This window comes from Dreissena polymorpha, chromosome 11 (assembly GCF_020536995.1).
Source record: "Dreissena polymorpha isolate Duluth1 chromosome 11, UMN_Dpol_1.0, whole genome shotgun sequence".
Classification (NCBI taxonomy): Eukaryota; Metazoa; Mollusca; class Bivalvia; order Myida; family Dreissenidae; genus Dreissena; species Dreissena polymorpha.
This window is the reverse complement of record NC_068365.1, coordinates 17,029,068-17,046,305: the sequence shown is the minus strand read 5'-3', so window position 1 is coordinate 17,046,305 and position 17,238 is coordinate 17,029,068. Positions and strand designations below refer to the sequence as shown.

General features: G+C 37.3%; 1 protein-coding gene and 1 long non-coding RNA gene across 3 annotated transcripts; one reads left to right on the top strand and one right to left on the bottom strand.

Annotated features, from left to right (window-relative positions):
* Positions 1-9,791: 9,791 nt before the first annotated feature.
* Positions 9,792-16,681, bottom strand: LOC127851032 (uncharacterized). Its single transcript, XM_052384481.1, has 4 exons — positions 14,983-16,681; positions 13,964-14,130; positions 13,112-13,219; positions 9,792-11,420 (listed from the first exon to the last, which is right to left on the bottom strand). The coding sequence occupies exons 1-4, from the start codon at positions 15,467-15,469 to the stop codon at positions 10,578-10,580; spliced, it is 1,605 nt and encodes a 534-aa protein (XP_052240441.1). The 5' UTR covers positions 15,470-16,681; the 3' UTR covers positions 9,792-10,577.
* LOC127851060 (uncharacterized) lies at positions 11,416-13,116 on the top strand. Of its 2 annotated transcripts, XR_008035642.1 has the most exons (3): positions 11,416-11,746; positions 12,167-12,315; positions 12,918-13,116. It is a non-coding gene; the product is annotated as an uncharacterized LOC127851060 (long non-coding RNA). The 2 variants fall into 2 exon arrangements; XR_008035641.1 differs by lacking the exon at positions 11,416-11,746 and having other exon boundaries at positions 11,886-12,315.
* Positions 16,682-17,238: the final 557 nt, after the last annotated feature.

Genomic DNA, 17,238 nt, shown 5'->3' with positions numbered 1-17,238 from the left:
AAGGGACGAGCTACAGTGGATTATTTGTGCATTGAACGCAAGACAATTTTCACCTATTTAAGACCTTTGAAGTAGTCACGGTACAGTCTATTGTTGACGCGCACGGACTTCACGGATTACTGGGCGAAAGATCAAGGTTGCCAGACCATAACATACTTCTCACGGAATTTAACATACTGAGTGGTGAATATGTAGGCCAAACTAACGACAAACGTGAACGGATTAACGGTCTCCGCTATAATCTGCAACGGATTCCCGTGGACTTCATGACAAGTGAGTTATCACGTCTGGCGTTGCTAGATATCATCTCAAGTATTGAAAGGTGCAGAGAAACGCAAGATCATGTGGATTTTATTTACGAGAAGCTATGCTCATGAATCAGTACTGAAATGAACAACTCTGTTCCGAAATTCTGTGATTCGAAACACGTCAGGAAAAGATATAAACACAAAAAGCCTTTTTGGAATGAACGCCTGTCAGAACTATGGAGTGACTTATTCGCCAAAGAAAAACTTTATACCAAGTGCAATGGGGCTCGTTCGATTAAAATTGCGAAGAGAAGGGAGTATATAACCGCGAGAAATCTGTTTGACAAGGAACTGAGAACAACGGAACGGCAGTACCGCGAAGCAATTGCCCTCGACATTGAAGACATGTCCACAAACAATCCAAGAGACTTTTGGAATAAAATAAATAAACTTGGGCCAAGGAAAAATAAAGATATTCCCATTGAAATAATAGACAGTAACGGGCGTGTATGTCGGGATGAAGGTTCGGTGTTCGAGCGCTGGGGGTCGGATTTTGCGAACTTATACCAAACCACCGATAATAGTGAATTCGACGAAGAATTTTTCGATCGTAACAAAGTGCATAAACAGTTACTGGAACTAAATCTGTTAGATCCGTTATATACACAAAATGAACAGTTAAACTGTAACATAACAATAGATGAAATTACAAACATCGTTATGGCGGCCAAGTCAAGGTCAGCTTGTGGAGTCGATCAGATACCCTACGATGTTCTGAAATTCCCTGAAATTATTGTTGTGCTACAGCAACTCTACCAATAATCATGGATACCAGCATTATACCTACTGTGTGGCGGAAATCTATGATATGTCCAATCTTAAAAGACTCGACCACTGATGCTCGTCTACCAATGAACTATAGAGGTGTAAGCTTATTGTCCTGTGTCAGTAAACTATACAGTTCCCTTATTAATAAGAGGCTCACACATTATCTAGACGATAACAATATTCTTGCCGAAGAGCAAAACGGATTCAGAAGCGGCCGCTCATGCGAGGATCACGTGTTCACATTAGACAGTATTGTAAGGGACAATAACTCTGTATTCGCTGCATTTATAGACCTGCGCAAATGTTTTGATTTTATCGACCGAGAAATGCTTATGTATAAACTTTTGCCAAACGGAGTTGACGGAAAACTTTATAACTCTATCAAAAGTATATATAGGCAAACAGTATCGTGCGTGCGGGTTAATGGTCGTTTAACAGAGTGGTTCCAGTGTGACAAGGGCGTGAAACAGGGAGACAACTTATCGCCGACGCTATTCTCTGTCTTCGTCAATGACCTAGTTGCGGAAATCAACAACCTTGACCTCGGGGTCATGATCATTGAAACTTCTGTATCGATGTTACTATACGCCGATGATATAGTCCGTATCGCCAACTCGGAGGCCGATCTTCAGATTATGCTTAACCAAATGCATGACTGGTGTAAACGATGGAGGATACTTATCAATACAGAAAAATCTAAAGTCGTGCATTTTAGAAAGGAGCGCACACAACGAACAGATACCGAATTTAAAATTGGATTAAATGTGCTTGAAATTGTAGACAAATATAAGTATCTGTGCGTAGTAATGCACGAAAAGCGTGATTATAGTTTTCATTGTGAAATGCTTGCAAAAAGTGCCGGGAGAGCTCTCGGGTCTATTATAAATAAAATTCATAATATGAAGCAAGTTGGACTTAAAACCTATGAAAACCTATACAATTCGTGTGTGATACCTATATCGGATTACTGTGCATCCATTTGGGGATTTAAACACTTTCAATCAGCAGAAAATGTTCACCACCGGGCAATACGGTACTTTTTAAGTGTACATAGATTTACGCCTATATTAGCGCTACTGGGTGAAATTGGATGGTTACCGAGCACTTACCGTAGATGGCTTGCAATGATTAGGTTTTAGAACAGACTTGTAAAACTTGACGAAAATAGATTAACCAAACGAGCATTTGATAGGGACTACAGTTCATCAAATAACAATAACTGGTGCAGTGATTTTAAGCTCTTTTCAGCTCTAAGACAATTTCTTTATTGGCCTATTTCACGCCTTTGTTGATTTTCCGTCAATAAACTGAAACTGACATTCTATTCGGAAGGCACGAATCGAGACGATAGCTGTTTAATTCACCTTGTCGTCATACATGTATTAATTTATTTTGATAATTTTTCATTTTCTTATGTGAAATAAGCAATGAAAGAGAACTTTCATCACATACCATAAATTATCCTCATATCACATCACCACGAAACAAAAAGTGTTTCGTCGTTAAAATACTAGATACAATCTATAAACAATGTCTCGGGGTTGTTTCTTTATGTGGCATGTATTTATTTCACTTCCCGAAGGGTTACATTTTGATCAAAATCTTGACTTCTTAGAGCTAGGCTTGTTTAATTAATGGCCGTAGCAAAAAAATCTGCTTGGTATTAATTGCGCGAACTCGATGCAAACGTGTATTATTTTAAATGACGTAAATTCACACGTAAAATTAACAGAATTAACAATTTTCCAAATCATATATTCGCACCATAAACGAACGTTGAATTCAAAGCAAAATACCTGTTACGTGATAAGTTATGATCATTTGAAATTAATAAAGCATTACAGATGCAAAACGATCGAATACTAATAGCAGTTGGATCGATTACATAAATTTAAATATGCTAACAATATAACAAATTGTTTAAAAGATTGACCCATCCTTAAATATCAGTGCAAAATGGGGGGGGGGGGGGGTATTTATTTGTATTATTTGTTCATTGGCACGTATTACGATCATACATGAACTGCGTTTCTTTCCTATATCCCTATCAACGTTATATTGTAAATTTCAGATAGTCGTCGCCGTGTTCGTAGTAGTATTGATTATTGGGGCTCGATTGGTCATTGTCGGCTCGACTACTACTTAAATGTACACCGGGTACTCTTAAGTATACTTAAATGTAACCCGGGTACGGAAAATATACTGAAATGTACCCGGGCAAACAACGCTAAATTGGTCGTCGACGACTATCTTTTTCAAATTAGCTATGTTCATAGTAATGTCAATATTCTGTAAAATGGCCTCTATATATTATCTAAACTCCTGCTCAAAAAGCATGTTGATGACTTTTTTATAGAGAATTTTGTTCCGTATTATGTAGCGCGTTTTACGACATTGGACTTTAGGCGGGAATTAAACTCGGGTACTGTCTAAATTGGCCGGTTACTTGTTATTATATTTTCCGTACCCGGGGTACGTTTAAGTATACTTAAGTGTACCCGGGGTACATTTAAGTAGTACCCGACCGAAAATGACCAATCGAGCATTATTGGGCGTTACTTTAATGCCGAAGAGTGATTAAACGACGAATCTATTGCCTGCTATCGCGTCATTTTACCCAAGGCAACCATATCCATGTTGTTTTTTTATTGACACAATATCTTATTTTTATTGTGGAGAATTATAGTCGATACAAATACATATGGATTAATCTCTCCTTGGCAAGTCTATTGTGTAGACAATTCTTTTCATGCTTGAATTTGTAAATGCTTGTATATAGTTGCGTAATGTTCTGTTTTGTGTTTAAATGCCAAAACGCGTAACAACAATAAATCAATTATGAATACCTATAACTTACTAAAATAAACAGCATTCCATGTAAATGCGGTTTGCTTAAAGCTGTTGTTTCTAGGCAGCAATCATTTCCGCATCAGCGATGAAATACTTGATTTGGAAAAAAAAACTACTGTTCATTTATTTACTGTCGGCATAAATGCTTATAATATTATGTTTTATTATCATCATAAATTAGTAAAATGTGTTATGGTTATTTTTTATTGGTGTTATTTTATTTTTTGTATTTACTGTTTTCTTTAAAGAAAAAAAAAACACATACATACTCTTTATTTATCGGTTATTCATTTGAAAACATATTGATTTTCTCTAATGAAGAATGTATGCGAGATCAACAAGCCGTTAACAGATTGCGCAAGAATGCCACGTCTACCTAATCTGACACTTATTACGCTACGATGGTCAATAATTACCGATTGGTTATCGATCTGCGTGACCATCTGAACGCGTGGCCAGCTGTTGGCAAGTTTTCACAGGTAATTAATGAACGGCGTGGCAGATAAGAGAATGTTCGTGAGATTGAGTTAATACTATTTGAGCTGATGGTAACGCAATAAAGACGAATATAAATTCTGGATTTCGATAATGTCGGCATAATCAAGCCGCTTACTTTGGAATAAGCATAATATTATACATTAGTTACATAACGTAGATAATACCATACAATAACTTTGCATACAAACTCTATAACCATTTCGGAAACGTGTGTGCACAATTTTGCAAAGGTGTATTGAACAAGACGGGGCTATAAAAACTCTCGCTTTGCCGAAACAATTTTATTTTAGGAAAACAGGCGGAATCGTGTTAATTATTACGTTTTCAAGATGGGAATGGAAAAGTTCTACATGTACGCTCAATTGTACGAATCCGAGCGGCGTTTCCAGAGGGCTTGTGATCAGATAACGTTCCTTAATGGTAAATTGGAAGATTTCAACAAACGCTACGAAAGAGCAATACGAAATGAGGACAAATGTTTCCGGTACAAACTGCGCATGCGCATTTTAGTTGCGGAAGGACTGCTGCAGACGTACTGTCAGTACGCATGCTTGAAGAAAAACGAGGTGCTCGATCTGAGGTTTAAACTTTACGGCGAGAATCCCGACGAGGGCGAGACTTTGTACGCCGGCATTGAGGAATACGACGACGCCGCATATCTCGATGCTGAGAGCGCGGAAGAATCTTAGTATCTTGTCCCAGAAATAGAACGAAGTTATTTATGACGTGATTAATTCAGCTGGAAATACACATTACGACGTACATTGGCGTCACTAATGAATATTATGTGCTGGGTCACGATGACGCAGTGCGACGAGCTCGTGCCTGCCGTTACTTCCGGACGAGCAAGGACGTCAAGGAACCGGAGGACACGTCCAAAGCGGACGATCGGAAGTTTTATGCGTCGACCTTTGGAAACGTCATCGATGACGCGAATTTTCTGCGTGTAGAATCGAGAAGTAGTTTGCAATTACTACGCTGTAATAAAGCGAGCAAGTTACTTATTTGACGGACATATGTGATTTGTTGGCGTATATTGTGAAATAAAGGAAAAAAGATGAACATTGGTGAAAAATACGAATTGAAGACCTGCTACAGTGATGGACCTGAGAACTTGTTGTTTGCAACGGAACAGACTTAACTAAACAATGCTGAAGTACTTTATGCTTATGATCGCATATTATTATTTTTTACAACTTAATTAAGTTTGATATGTTCATACATGATTAAGAATGCTTTGCACAAAGCTGCCCCTGTTGAGAAATCAGGGTCTGTTTTTATACTGTTGTATAAGGCATTGGCATATGTGTACCTCATGTTGAAAGCACGATATGTGATACGTTAAACGGATTTAATAAACGGATTTATAGTATTATGAATTGATGTTCATGTTTGTCCCACTTTCAACACCAAGCCACCCGTTCGACATAAAAATACTGTGCTAACATCATAAAAATTAAAGCAAATTGCGAGTTGATGGTGACTACTTGCATAGAATAAGCATGACTTAAAACTCTTTCCCACTCAGATGTGAATTGAAAATGGCTACGTGCAAACAGCATTAAACCAGAACAGCTTGCGAGTAACTCGTTTGTTCAGGTTTTATGCTTTTTGCTGCTCACCAGTATCTAATGGTTGGAATTAACTTTCTAAGGGACTACACATGCGTCAAAATACGTATATACATTGTAAAGGGTTAACAATACCAACTTAGTTGTTTTTAAAAAGGGTCATGGCAGCATGAACTATTTCAACTGCATTATAAAAGTTAAAACACTGCGCGACAAACTAAAAACATGTACACAATACTTGTTGTAAAAGAGAATAATCATTTATGTGTAAAATAACTAATTAGTGAGCACCAGACTAACTATTTCATACAAAAATTAGGACTGCACAAATAATAAAGGATGTTTAAAGTACTTATCGTTGTGATATCTTCGATGTCAGTTTTGTCTGAAGGGCGCAAAAACAACAACAAGTGAGATCGGCATTTACTCAATTTATTTAATATATTAATATTTGTTCATATTTATTTTGACGGCGACCGTCAGACACGACAAGACCGTCAAAATTGACTCGTCAAAATTGGCCAAGACCAGTGATTACTAGTTTGACATAGACTTATATAGGAAATACCTTTAAAAAATCTTCATATCTTAAACTGCAAATCCAAAGGCTGTCATATTTGGCGCGTAGCATCAGCAAGAGGTCCTCTGTAAACTTTATTCAAATGTGTCGCGTTCTGAGAAAACTGGGCATAATGCATGTGCGTAAAGTGTCGTCCCAGATTAGTGCAGTCCGCACAGGCTAATCAGGGACGACACTTTACGCACAAGATGACATTTTTCTTTGAAATGAAGTCTCTTATTAGCAAAAATCCAATTAAGGCGTCCCAGATTAGCCTGTGCAGTCCGCACAGGCTAATCTGGGACGACACTTTACGCACAAGAATTATGCCCAGTTTTCTCAGAACGCGACTCAAATAATGCCAATGGGATCAAAACTGGGCAAGGAAGGGGGTCACCTGTTTTACATAGCGGACATACTTTTTAAAATCTTATTGGGTCTGAAACTGCCAGGCCGAAGGCTTTTGTATCTGGTATGAAACATTATCTAGCGGTCTTGTACTAAATATGTTAAATAATGCCATTGGAGTAAAAATTGTCTCCAGTTTTACGTAGAATTACGTAGGCAAAAACTTAAAAAATCGTATTGTCCTAAATTCCAAAGCCCATTCCTGTCATATTTAGGTCCTCAACAAGATTTTTTGAAGTTATGCCACTGGGTTCAAAAACATCCCCACCCGGGGTCACCAGTTTTTGATAAACTTATATAGATAATAGCTTACAACTATTCTTATATGAAACCGCGAAGCCCACGACGGTAACATGTGGTAGGTAGAGGTCCTCTACAAATCTATTAAAATAATGCCCCGGTGTCAAAACTGACTTATATAGGGTAACCATTTAAAAGTCTGCTTGTCTGAAATTGCAAAGCCGATATATTTCATATTCAGTATGTAGCGTAATCTCGAAGTCTTCGACACAGTTTGCTCAAATAATAAATCAACAGCGACCTTTGTCCAGGTGTCACCAGTTTTGCACAGGCCTTACAATATTGGACAAATCGTTAAACACACAATTCTTTTGTGAAACCGCAAGGCCAAGTCATTTATATTTGGAATGTAGCATCATCTAGGGTGTACAACGTTTATTCAACATCGCCCTGGGGGTAAAACTGACTACAAACAATGGACCACATTTGCTATATAATATGTACCATCAGATAGTGATCCTCTCTTCCAAGTTTGTTAAAGTTATGCATCTGGGATCAAAACTGGCCAAGCCCCTTTAGTAACATTTTTTATAGTTGTATGCTGCAAAATAAGTTAACCAATCTGTTCAATGACAATACCTAGAGATGTAACATCGCATTATTTTTCTCCACTAAGTTATTTTTTTAATTCATTCATCTTAACTCAAAAGAAGCCCCAAATCAGAGCCCGTATTAAGCAAATATAGCGATAAAAGATACAGAAACAGGGTAAGCCAACGTAAATACAGAAGATTTTTCTGCAATTGTTTATACGCTTTAAACGCATAGTCTTCTTCCTCGTAACTAGCGACCCGAACTGGCATCGTTCGCAGGTACACTAATCCCTAAATAAATACCCGGATCCGCGGGTATTTTTTTGACCAGCAGTTTCGTGTTTTTTTTTCGGGTAGCCGTTTGAGCACTATCAAATACAATACATGACATATCTGGTCTTGTGGTTTCAGAAAAATATGTGTTTTGTTTTTGCAATGCAAGCCTTAACAACCGTTTTTCACGCCTAGCGTGTTCAGTTTTTATCCCATGGGTATAATGTTAGAAATATTTGGAGAGGACTACTATACGATGTTACATACCAAACATTAAAACAATATTAGAAATCATGAAGTACACATTAAAAAAAAATCTTAATAAAAAAGGGACCAGAAGGGACCCATCGTCAAGAGGAGTATAACCAGCGCTTGCAGGACGAGCGCCGTGAGTGTCCCATGCGGGAGCTGAACAGCAATCAACAGTCAACAGAATGGAACGATTCAAACGATGAACCAGGATCACATGCGTCGGGAAGGTCCTAACTTATTCGTAGCTAGTCGTGGGCCGGTCGTAAGTGATTCCTGCAACTCGTGAGCTCCCGAAAAATCGTGGCCATATTTTAAACGTGTTTAAAATTTGACCAGGCCCTCCAAGACTGAATTTAATCGCAGTTGACTCGTAACAGCGTCGTAGTGCGTTCTTGGGCATCGTAATGGAATCGCAGGTAATTCGTGACTCAATCGGGAAATCGGTGATCTTGGATCTGTCTACGAATCACGAGTTCACCCCGAGTGAGTTGCGAGCCCGCTTAGATTCCCGCGATTTAGATCAATGTCAATAGATATTGGCGCCTAATTCATGGATGCGTTCGTTGAGGTCCTGGCTTAGTCGTGACCGATCTGCATCGTTCATAGTACAGTCGCAGTAGTGAAGTCGCAACCCTATTCGCAAGACTTCAACCGAACCCCACGATTCGTCGTAACTCAATCGTACCCGTGCCGTAACTGAATCGTAGACTGCCACGAGTCTTTCCGATTCAATAAATGTGATAAATCGTAGCGAATCGTGGGCTTGTTTTCGTAGTGGAATAGGACCATTAGTGAGTTACGCCTCAACAAGCATGTCGACATCGCTATTTTTACCGTTTGATTAGCCCGTATCGACAAGTTCCTGTTTATAACCGTAACAATGTTCCTTAGTTTAATGTAGTTTCAACCTATTTATTTTAGCTCGATTGCATAGAAAGCCTGCGGCGTATTTGTGTCTATGAGTCTAAAGAACGCTCTCATAATGGGGATCGAACCCGTGACCTCTCGATCGCCAGGCGGACACCATATCCACTACACCACTGAGACTTGCAATGTTCCTTGCGTCGTGATAATCTTTATATAAGCCTGTCGTTATTTCAATGTAAAACTAATACTGGAGTTCATCTACACTGCTTCAATAAAAGAAATCCAGTACAATTTTAATGTATTGTTCGTCTCGAGTCTAATTCTGAAATACGGATCACGTGCTGTAACAGGTCACGTGATGTCAAGGGTCATGTGATGTCACTTATAATTCGACTGCTTTTGTCGAAAGCCAATGTCGGTGCTAACGTTTGCTAAAATAGATACAACGGAGTTCGGGGTAGGCGAAAACGACAAAAGCATGACATCTTAAACTGAGTGTGTTGAACTCAATTAAATAATTGCATTGCAAGACAACTTCAAATAATCATATGCAAGATGGTGAGTATATTTGAGTATCTAGTTATTATGATAAAAGAAGGCAAAATTGTGTTCTTTAAGTTTACTGTATCACAGACAAATAATTTAACAAATATATGCAAACATCTTCAAACATAGACAACAATGTGTAAACTTTAGTAATGAAGCATTTCTTTGAAACATAGGATTAGTTTCACGGTCTACAGAAAATTCAAAATAATCAAAGTCCTCGAAAGTGAAGAAATACAAAGGATGTTACAAATGTCTTACAAGAATATTGTACAATATTTACTCAACACTATAAGCGATGTAAATTCATGTACAAGTGTATACAGTAACAGTATCTATAATGTTTCTACAAACACAATGTTGCAACTATGGTATGGTAGAGAATCTACTTATGTTATTGTACAATGTAACAGTAAACTGTTTTATATACACATAAACATATTTATTTTAAAGGGACTTGTTCATAGATTGGTAAAATGACACCCCCTCCCTAAAAACAAACAACTAAAACGTTGATTGAATTTAAACTGGCAAAATAATACTATAAAACTTGCACAACGCTTTAAATACCCTGTTCAGTTAGAGAGTCTGTAACAGAGCTGTAGGTTTTGCTCCACGCAAAGGTTCTAAGTTCGAATCCCGTTAAGAGCATTATTTTATTCAACTTGTTCTTTCGTTTATTATGTTAAGATTAGTTTCTGTATTATTGGTATAAAATTAAAACATTTAATATCATAGCATATAAAAGATATAACAATGTGTTAACAAGTCCTTTTATAATTGCAATCACCCACTGTCTTTCGTTTGATAATTACCGAGTACCGATGCAAACACCGAAACAGGGTCAAATGAAACTTTTGATCCCTGCTAAAAGCGTTTGTTTTATCATTTCAATGGCCTTTTGTTCTTCTGTCTGCGGAATAGACGAGACTAAAGATGACGTCATCTGAAGTGACGCAGGCGTTCCTGACGCACATGTACTAATGTTTGACGTCGTGAACTGATACGAGCTTGATGTCTCAGCAGGAAGTGACGTCATACTCTGCGGCATATACGTCATACTCTGCGGCATATTATTACACAAAGTCAATGTCGTCGTCGGAAAATCGGCAAATGACGTCGGCGTATGATTGTTTGGTGATGACGTCATTATATCATATGACGTAGCCATGGATATAGCATCTTGCAATGCGAAAATGTCTGTTGCAGTTGTGTCAAATGCTGTTGATGGCATCTGTGAAGGGGTATTTGCCATAGTTGACAGATTTGGCACTGACGTTTGCAGAGTAAAAGCTGAAGAGCGGGACCCTGCGGATGTGAATTCAACAGAAGACGCACCATTTGTAATGTCTATTTGTGTATATTCTTTCTGGCCATTATTATTCGTCATGCGCGGGACCTTGGCGCCAGGACAGAAGGCTTCATCCGACGACGCGCTCCTCTTGTTAGTGAGACCGGAAGTACGCGGCGACTGTGGTGCAGCGGGATTCATTGGTGACAATTCCGACTCCGAGTTAGAGGCGCTGCATGTTCGTGCTCTTTGATCGAATTGAGGGAACATGTTGACCCGACAGCTTGAAGAATGACGTTGACATTTCCACACCTTTGTCAGAAGCGCCAGTTGGGCCCGAAGGTCGTGAACCTCTTTCGCCAGCTCTGTGTTCTTCTTTTCTTCCTCATCGTACTCCTTAAAGACAACAAAAAGGTTGTATGTATGCAAGTTATAATTGGCAAAGTCGCATTTATGACAATTTGATTTAAATAAATTCCTTAAGTGCGCACCATTAGTCGTTGCGGAATAGCGAGTTGTATAAAACCGTCAGACTTCCGATGGCTTGAACGCTATTGTATATAGATAGGCCATTCATGAATGTAGGCATATGCATCTATCAACAATCATATGCATGGACGCTCTGACACTAATAAGTGTATTGAAAATACATATGCAATTACGCACGCAATGAATGTGTGTGAGTAGCCTACGACTACGCGCGTGTGTGTGTGGATTTGAAGGTATGTAGGTTTGTAGTTACATAATTATGCAGGTATATATTTATACACGTATGTCTTTATACGACTTATATTAATAATTTATATTATATCTTAAATTGTATGACAGTGTCCATTTATATAAACTTTTGACATAAGATCTCAATGCTGTAAACTATTTCTGTAAGGTAATCGCTATTATTAACCTAATTCTGGGATTCTAAATTATCAATCTAGACAACAGAACGCGCTAAAATCAATTTAATGTTTGCCATCTGATTGTGCAACTATTACATCATCGAAACAGGATAAAAATAAAATTACTGTAATATAGACGAAGTCTAAAGCGTTCAACACTTAATTATTAAATACCACGAGTGAAGTCACGCACATATAGTTAAGCGATAGGCAAAGTCTATAAATACATATCAATTATTTTATTAGTTTCGGTTCTACCATTTGCGTTGTGCACATGTAAAGTGAACGATAAGTATGGGCGAGTCCATTTCAACAATATGGGTTGACGTGAAAGTAGAAAAATAGTAGGCGAGGAATCCCAAATGTTAGACACTACTGTCCTACTTTCTTTCCAGGTAATATCATTATATTTGTCGCATTTCACAAAATTGATTTTTGTTCAGCGCAATTGGGCATGATGCCAAAGTAGTGTTATTACTTTATTGTAATGACATCTTATGCACGAAGGAATTTAAATTGTTCATTTGATATGACCATGGAATAGTTTTTCTCATATTTAATAAATAATATCTCATGAAACTGTAGTATGCAGTTTGAATGTGTATCTTTATTACATATTTTTAGAAAACATTGCGCAGTTTATTATTGTACGAGGTATAATATTATTTTAAAGAATTAGTTGTTTATTTATTTTCATTATTGTTAAATAGAATATCGTACGAGACAGCGTGTTCCTATATGAAGTTTTGATCTTGAGTATGTCTTATATTGAATAACAAAGTTTTGATCTTATAAAATCAAAGGTGCAGACGGTCAGTTATTGAATTTGTCACTTCATTGGCCTTCAACCATTCTTATAATTTTCTCGCCACAAAAATGTCGACAAGTGCTTTTCTATTGTATAGATTATAAACAGTCAGTACAATAACGGAAATTTGGCATATATCCAATTATTTTGGTATATGTTGAGTTGATAAATATTTGATGATTATTACAGAGCTTTCATAAAGAAAAAGCCGTGAGGATAACCCCGACCCCACGACCACTAAGCAGACACCATCTTCAGAACTCCACCGCGACATAAGCGAACGCAAAACACATTATCGAACTCACAAACAATAATTTTTCAATTAAGTTTTCATAAAGAAATGATAAAATATCCTTAGTTCCGTCCACAATTAAATTGCTAACCTGTTCCAGTGTTTTCTCTTTTTCAATCCGCTTCTTGCGCGACTTCTCTGCGGACACGCGGTTACGCTTCTTCCGCCTCTCCTCTTTAGCGCGCTCTTCCGGCGTGAGCTGTGAAACCAAGCGGGTATTTTAAATTGATACACCAGATAAATGTGATGATTTAAGTTTCGCTATGGGACAATGGGGCTTAATGAATGTGCGTCAAGTGTCGTCCTTGATTAGCCTGTGCAGTCCGGACAGGATTTTCGCTAGGCGACGTCATTTAAACGATAACTACTATTAAAGTAGAATGTGTCGTTCCACGGTAACCTGTGCGGACTGCAAAAGTAAATCTGGTACGACACTTTTTAAACATGCATTACGCCCCGTTTTCCCAGAGCGAGGCTAATTTTTAGACGCCAGTTAAATGCGAGAATTGAAATGTACTAATTGTGGGCTGTTTTGAGCAAGGTTTTGAAAATAATTTAGCGAAATTAATCAAATAAGGAATCAATAATACTGCCCTTTCTCAATGCACACTACACGATGTTTAAAATGTAACTTCATTAAGAGTTTGTCGCCAATACAAATCGATTTAAAAATATTTTTTAGATATAATGTACATAGAAATGAAAATGTATGAATTACACAATAAACGTATACACACATCCCATTAATACTGCATTTCTAAGCTAGAAACAAAAACATTTGGACTGGGTTATTAAGTACACGTTAAATTACAATATACATGTATATATTTCTTTAAAAAGTCGCACCATTTTAGAAATAAATATTAACTTTTATTGATTCATTAAAAAAATAACTTAAACTTAAATAGAGTGCAATAATGAAATATGCATAACATGCACATACATCGTATTGTCTCGGTTCCTCGAACAAATCTTCGACGTTTATTTCGCCGATACCCTGCGACTCCCGCCGGAAGCGAATTTTATCCTTCATGCGCTGCTTAAGGTCGGCGTCGGAGGTCGACAATGCATGCGAGTTTCCGGCGTCGTGGACGATTGTCGGAATCCCGCCTTGAAAAAATATATCCACATATTTAATTGTTGTTATTATTGTACCAAGCATTTTTTCATTTATCCAGTCCGCATTTTCCGTTTAACTCTATTGTGTGAATTTGAAGATAGTCTTTTAAAATGTGATATAACATAAAAATGATTAAAATCTCGAGACCGCAGTTCCATAAAACTATTTATATTACTTTTTTTTTTATAAAGTCAGCCGCTTTGCAAATAGATAACAGGCGGAAATTATAAATCGATATTTACCATGATCTGTTTTATAATTAACGAACCTACAATCTAACGTTTGCCGGATAACTCTTTTATTAAAGAAGAAGAAATGTCGGAGAATTCAAATACAACGATGTTCATGACTCTTATTTTTACGCTAGATTTGTGTTTAACGACTGCATTATAAAAGATCATATCAATAAGGGTAACTATTTTTAACGATGGCGATAATATGATAGGTTATAAAACTGTAGTCTTTAGCTATACGATTCTATGATTGTGTACGTGTCGTTGCTCGAGTGATTTAGTAACAATGTTGCAAATGATTACAACAATTTTCGCTTTCATAATTAATAGAAAACAGAATTAGCAAAGTCGCCGATTTCAAAACAGTGTGAATCCTTCGGTGGTTTTGTTTGCGCACTTCAGAATAACCTTGTTTGTTACTTAATTTTAGTTTTAATTTGGCTACTACACAGTCTAATCTTGGACGACACTTTACACACGCGAATTAAGCATAGTTTCTCCAAAACTATAAATCATTAATAAAACAACGAGTTCTAAACGTCTACTTATATATTTATAGCGTTCCTGAAAGAGGTCTGTTACTTAAACATGTTTTACTCCCAAACTTACTGGGCGCGGTGTCGCTCTCATGATCGGTGCTGCAGTTGTCGTCATTTCCTGTAGCAGCGCGACCGTGCTGAGCTGCCGGCGACAGTTCCAAACTTTCTCCTCCGGAGTCATCCGACTTCCAGACAATCGGCGAACAAGCATCTCTTAGCTCGACAAAGGAACGCTCAGCCGTTTCCCCGGCGTCGAGTTTCGGTTGCTCTTCGTCGTCGTCAGGAATGACTATTGTCTCACTCTCCGAGAACGGTGCAGTACAAACGTCGAATCGAGTGTCAACCGAAGGACTGGTCACTATTTCAGGACACGGTGCTCTGTATTCGGCGTCATAGAAAATCTGATAAGGATCCTGTTTTTTTTCTTTCAGTGGTGTGTTCGGGGCCGTTATGTCCTCATACAGAAACTCGCCTGTAAAATTGAAATCAAGATCGAACGGTCTATCGGCTTCAAAATTTTCGATCACGCCCAAAGCTTGATACGCTTCCGTGATCATTTTTCTGCAAGGCGCCAAAGGCTCGGCAGAAAATGTCCAAAGAAAAAAATCGGCACAGATGAAAAAATAAAATTTTATGTTGGCTTGAAATATCAAACTTCGTTTGAAACGAATGTAAAACAACAACAACAACAGATTTTACGTTCAAACGCGGTGCCAAAAACTGTTGTCTTATTTTCAAATAATGTCTAGTGTCAATATACACGGCAAAAGTCCGGCCTAACAACGATGTGTTCCCGACAAAATCCAGCACTGATCTGATATGAGTAACCTTCGGCTCGTATACATAAATGCACTCCCAAAACGTCACTGGGATACTAAAAAAACTAAGCTCAAGGTCTCCCAATCTGGGTTTATTTAGCCATCCTGGAAAACGGCTCGTGATTAATAGAATCCCAAACTGCGTCTATAAATAAATGTTGTTAATTGTCCTTTCTGTTATAATTGAAGGCTGCTACGATTTCTCTCGCGTGATTAATAGCACAGTGATCCAATATCATATACTTTGTTCATGCGTTTTCAATGCGAAGAACGAATTAAAAGGAATTCGCTGAAATTATATGCTAAATCGAAAGTACAATGTATTGCGTACTTTTGTTTTTACTACAAAAGCCGTAAATTATGCACAGAACTGTACTGTAACTTAACTGGAACATACGTACATAATTTAAACTTATTAAATAAATAGTAGTAGTACAAAAAGTATAGCATTTTGGCAGTGGCTTCTTTTAAAAGCGGAATCTGGCCCGATTTGCTCAAAACTTCAACGGCAAATAAAGCTTACGGCCGTTAGCTTTTGGATCAAGTTCCTTTTTTTTCTATTGTAATTGTTGTATTTGTTAATTAAATGTTCAACAAAATTGAACTATGTGTTCATTGTACAAATATTTTGTAAAGATGTTGATTGTTACAATTATTTAACTGTTATTTTTTATTACGTCTTAAATTAACAGGTAAATAATGAATGACTGGACCCAGTGCATTGTATAAATACAAGTAAACAATTAACATTATGTGGACCCATTTATTAAAAGTTTATATGACACGAATTATCTAAAGGTTATGCGCGAAGGAGGGAAGAATACATATTTAATTAATTAACAAACGAAGTGACTCATTTCCTCACAACTTGAATTGTGTCTCAAGAAGCCACAAGGTTTCGAATCAGCTGTCTTAAAATAGACTGGTAATTCCATTCCGTTGAAACTATGAAACTCGTTATAATAACGCATAGTGATCGACCTTCAAAAATGTTTTTGTAAACTTAAATTGAGACAACGAACATTTCTGTTCTTTAATGAGACCATGTAACTACACAATAAAATCGCAAAATAACTTTATTCGTTGTGAAAACGATGTACATTATGAAAAAAGATCAAATGAACAAAGTTGCGGCCATAGAAGAATCATTAATACACTGCGTCCTGTTTCGTTTTTTACGACAAGTAAGAGCTTTATTTTCGTGGCAATTATGATTGTTTGTTTCATATAAAAGATTAATATTGTATCGTACTTGTGCACCTTATTTCTTGATGTTTTATTGTCACTTAAAATTAAGTAAATAATTGACAGCTTTCTGTTTAATATTCCCGAAAACATGTTCATTAAATTTTGTTTTGGTGTGGCACTAGAAGTGCTTTTCGGCGTTCAGTTGAAGTTATTTACCCCTATCATATTTCAGCATAGAAAAGTGACGCACTTAAGTTCCAAGTATGTATTACAATAAATCAGTTCAATCCAACGAACCATAACACGATGTCAACATTATC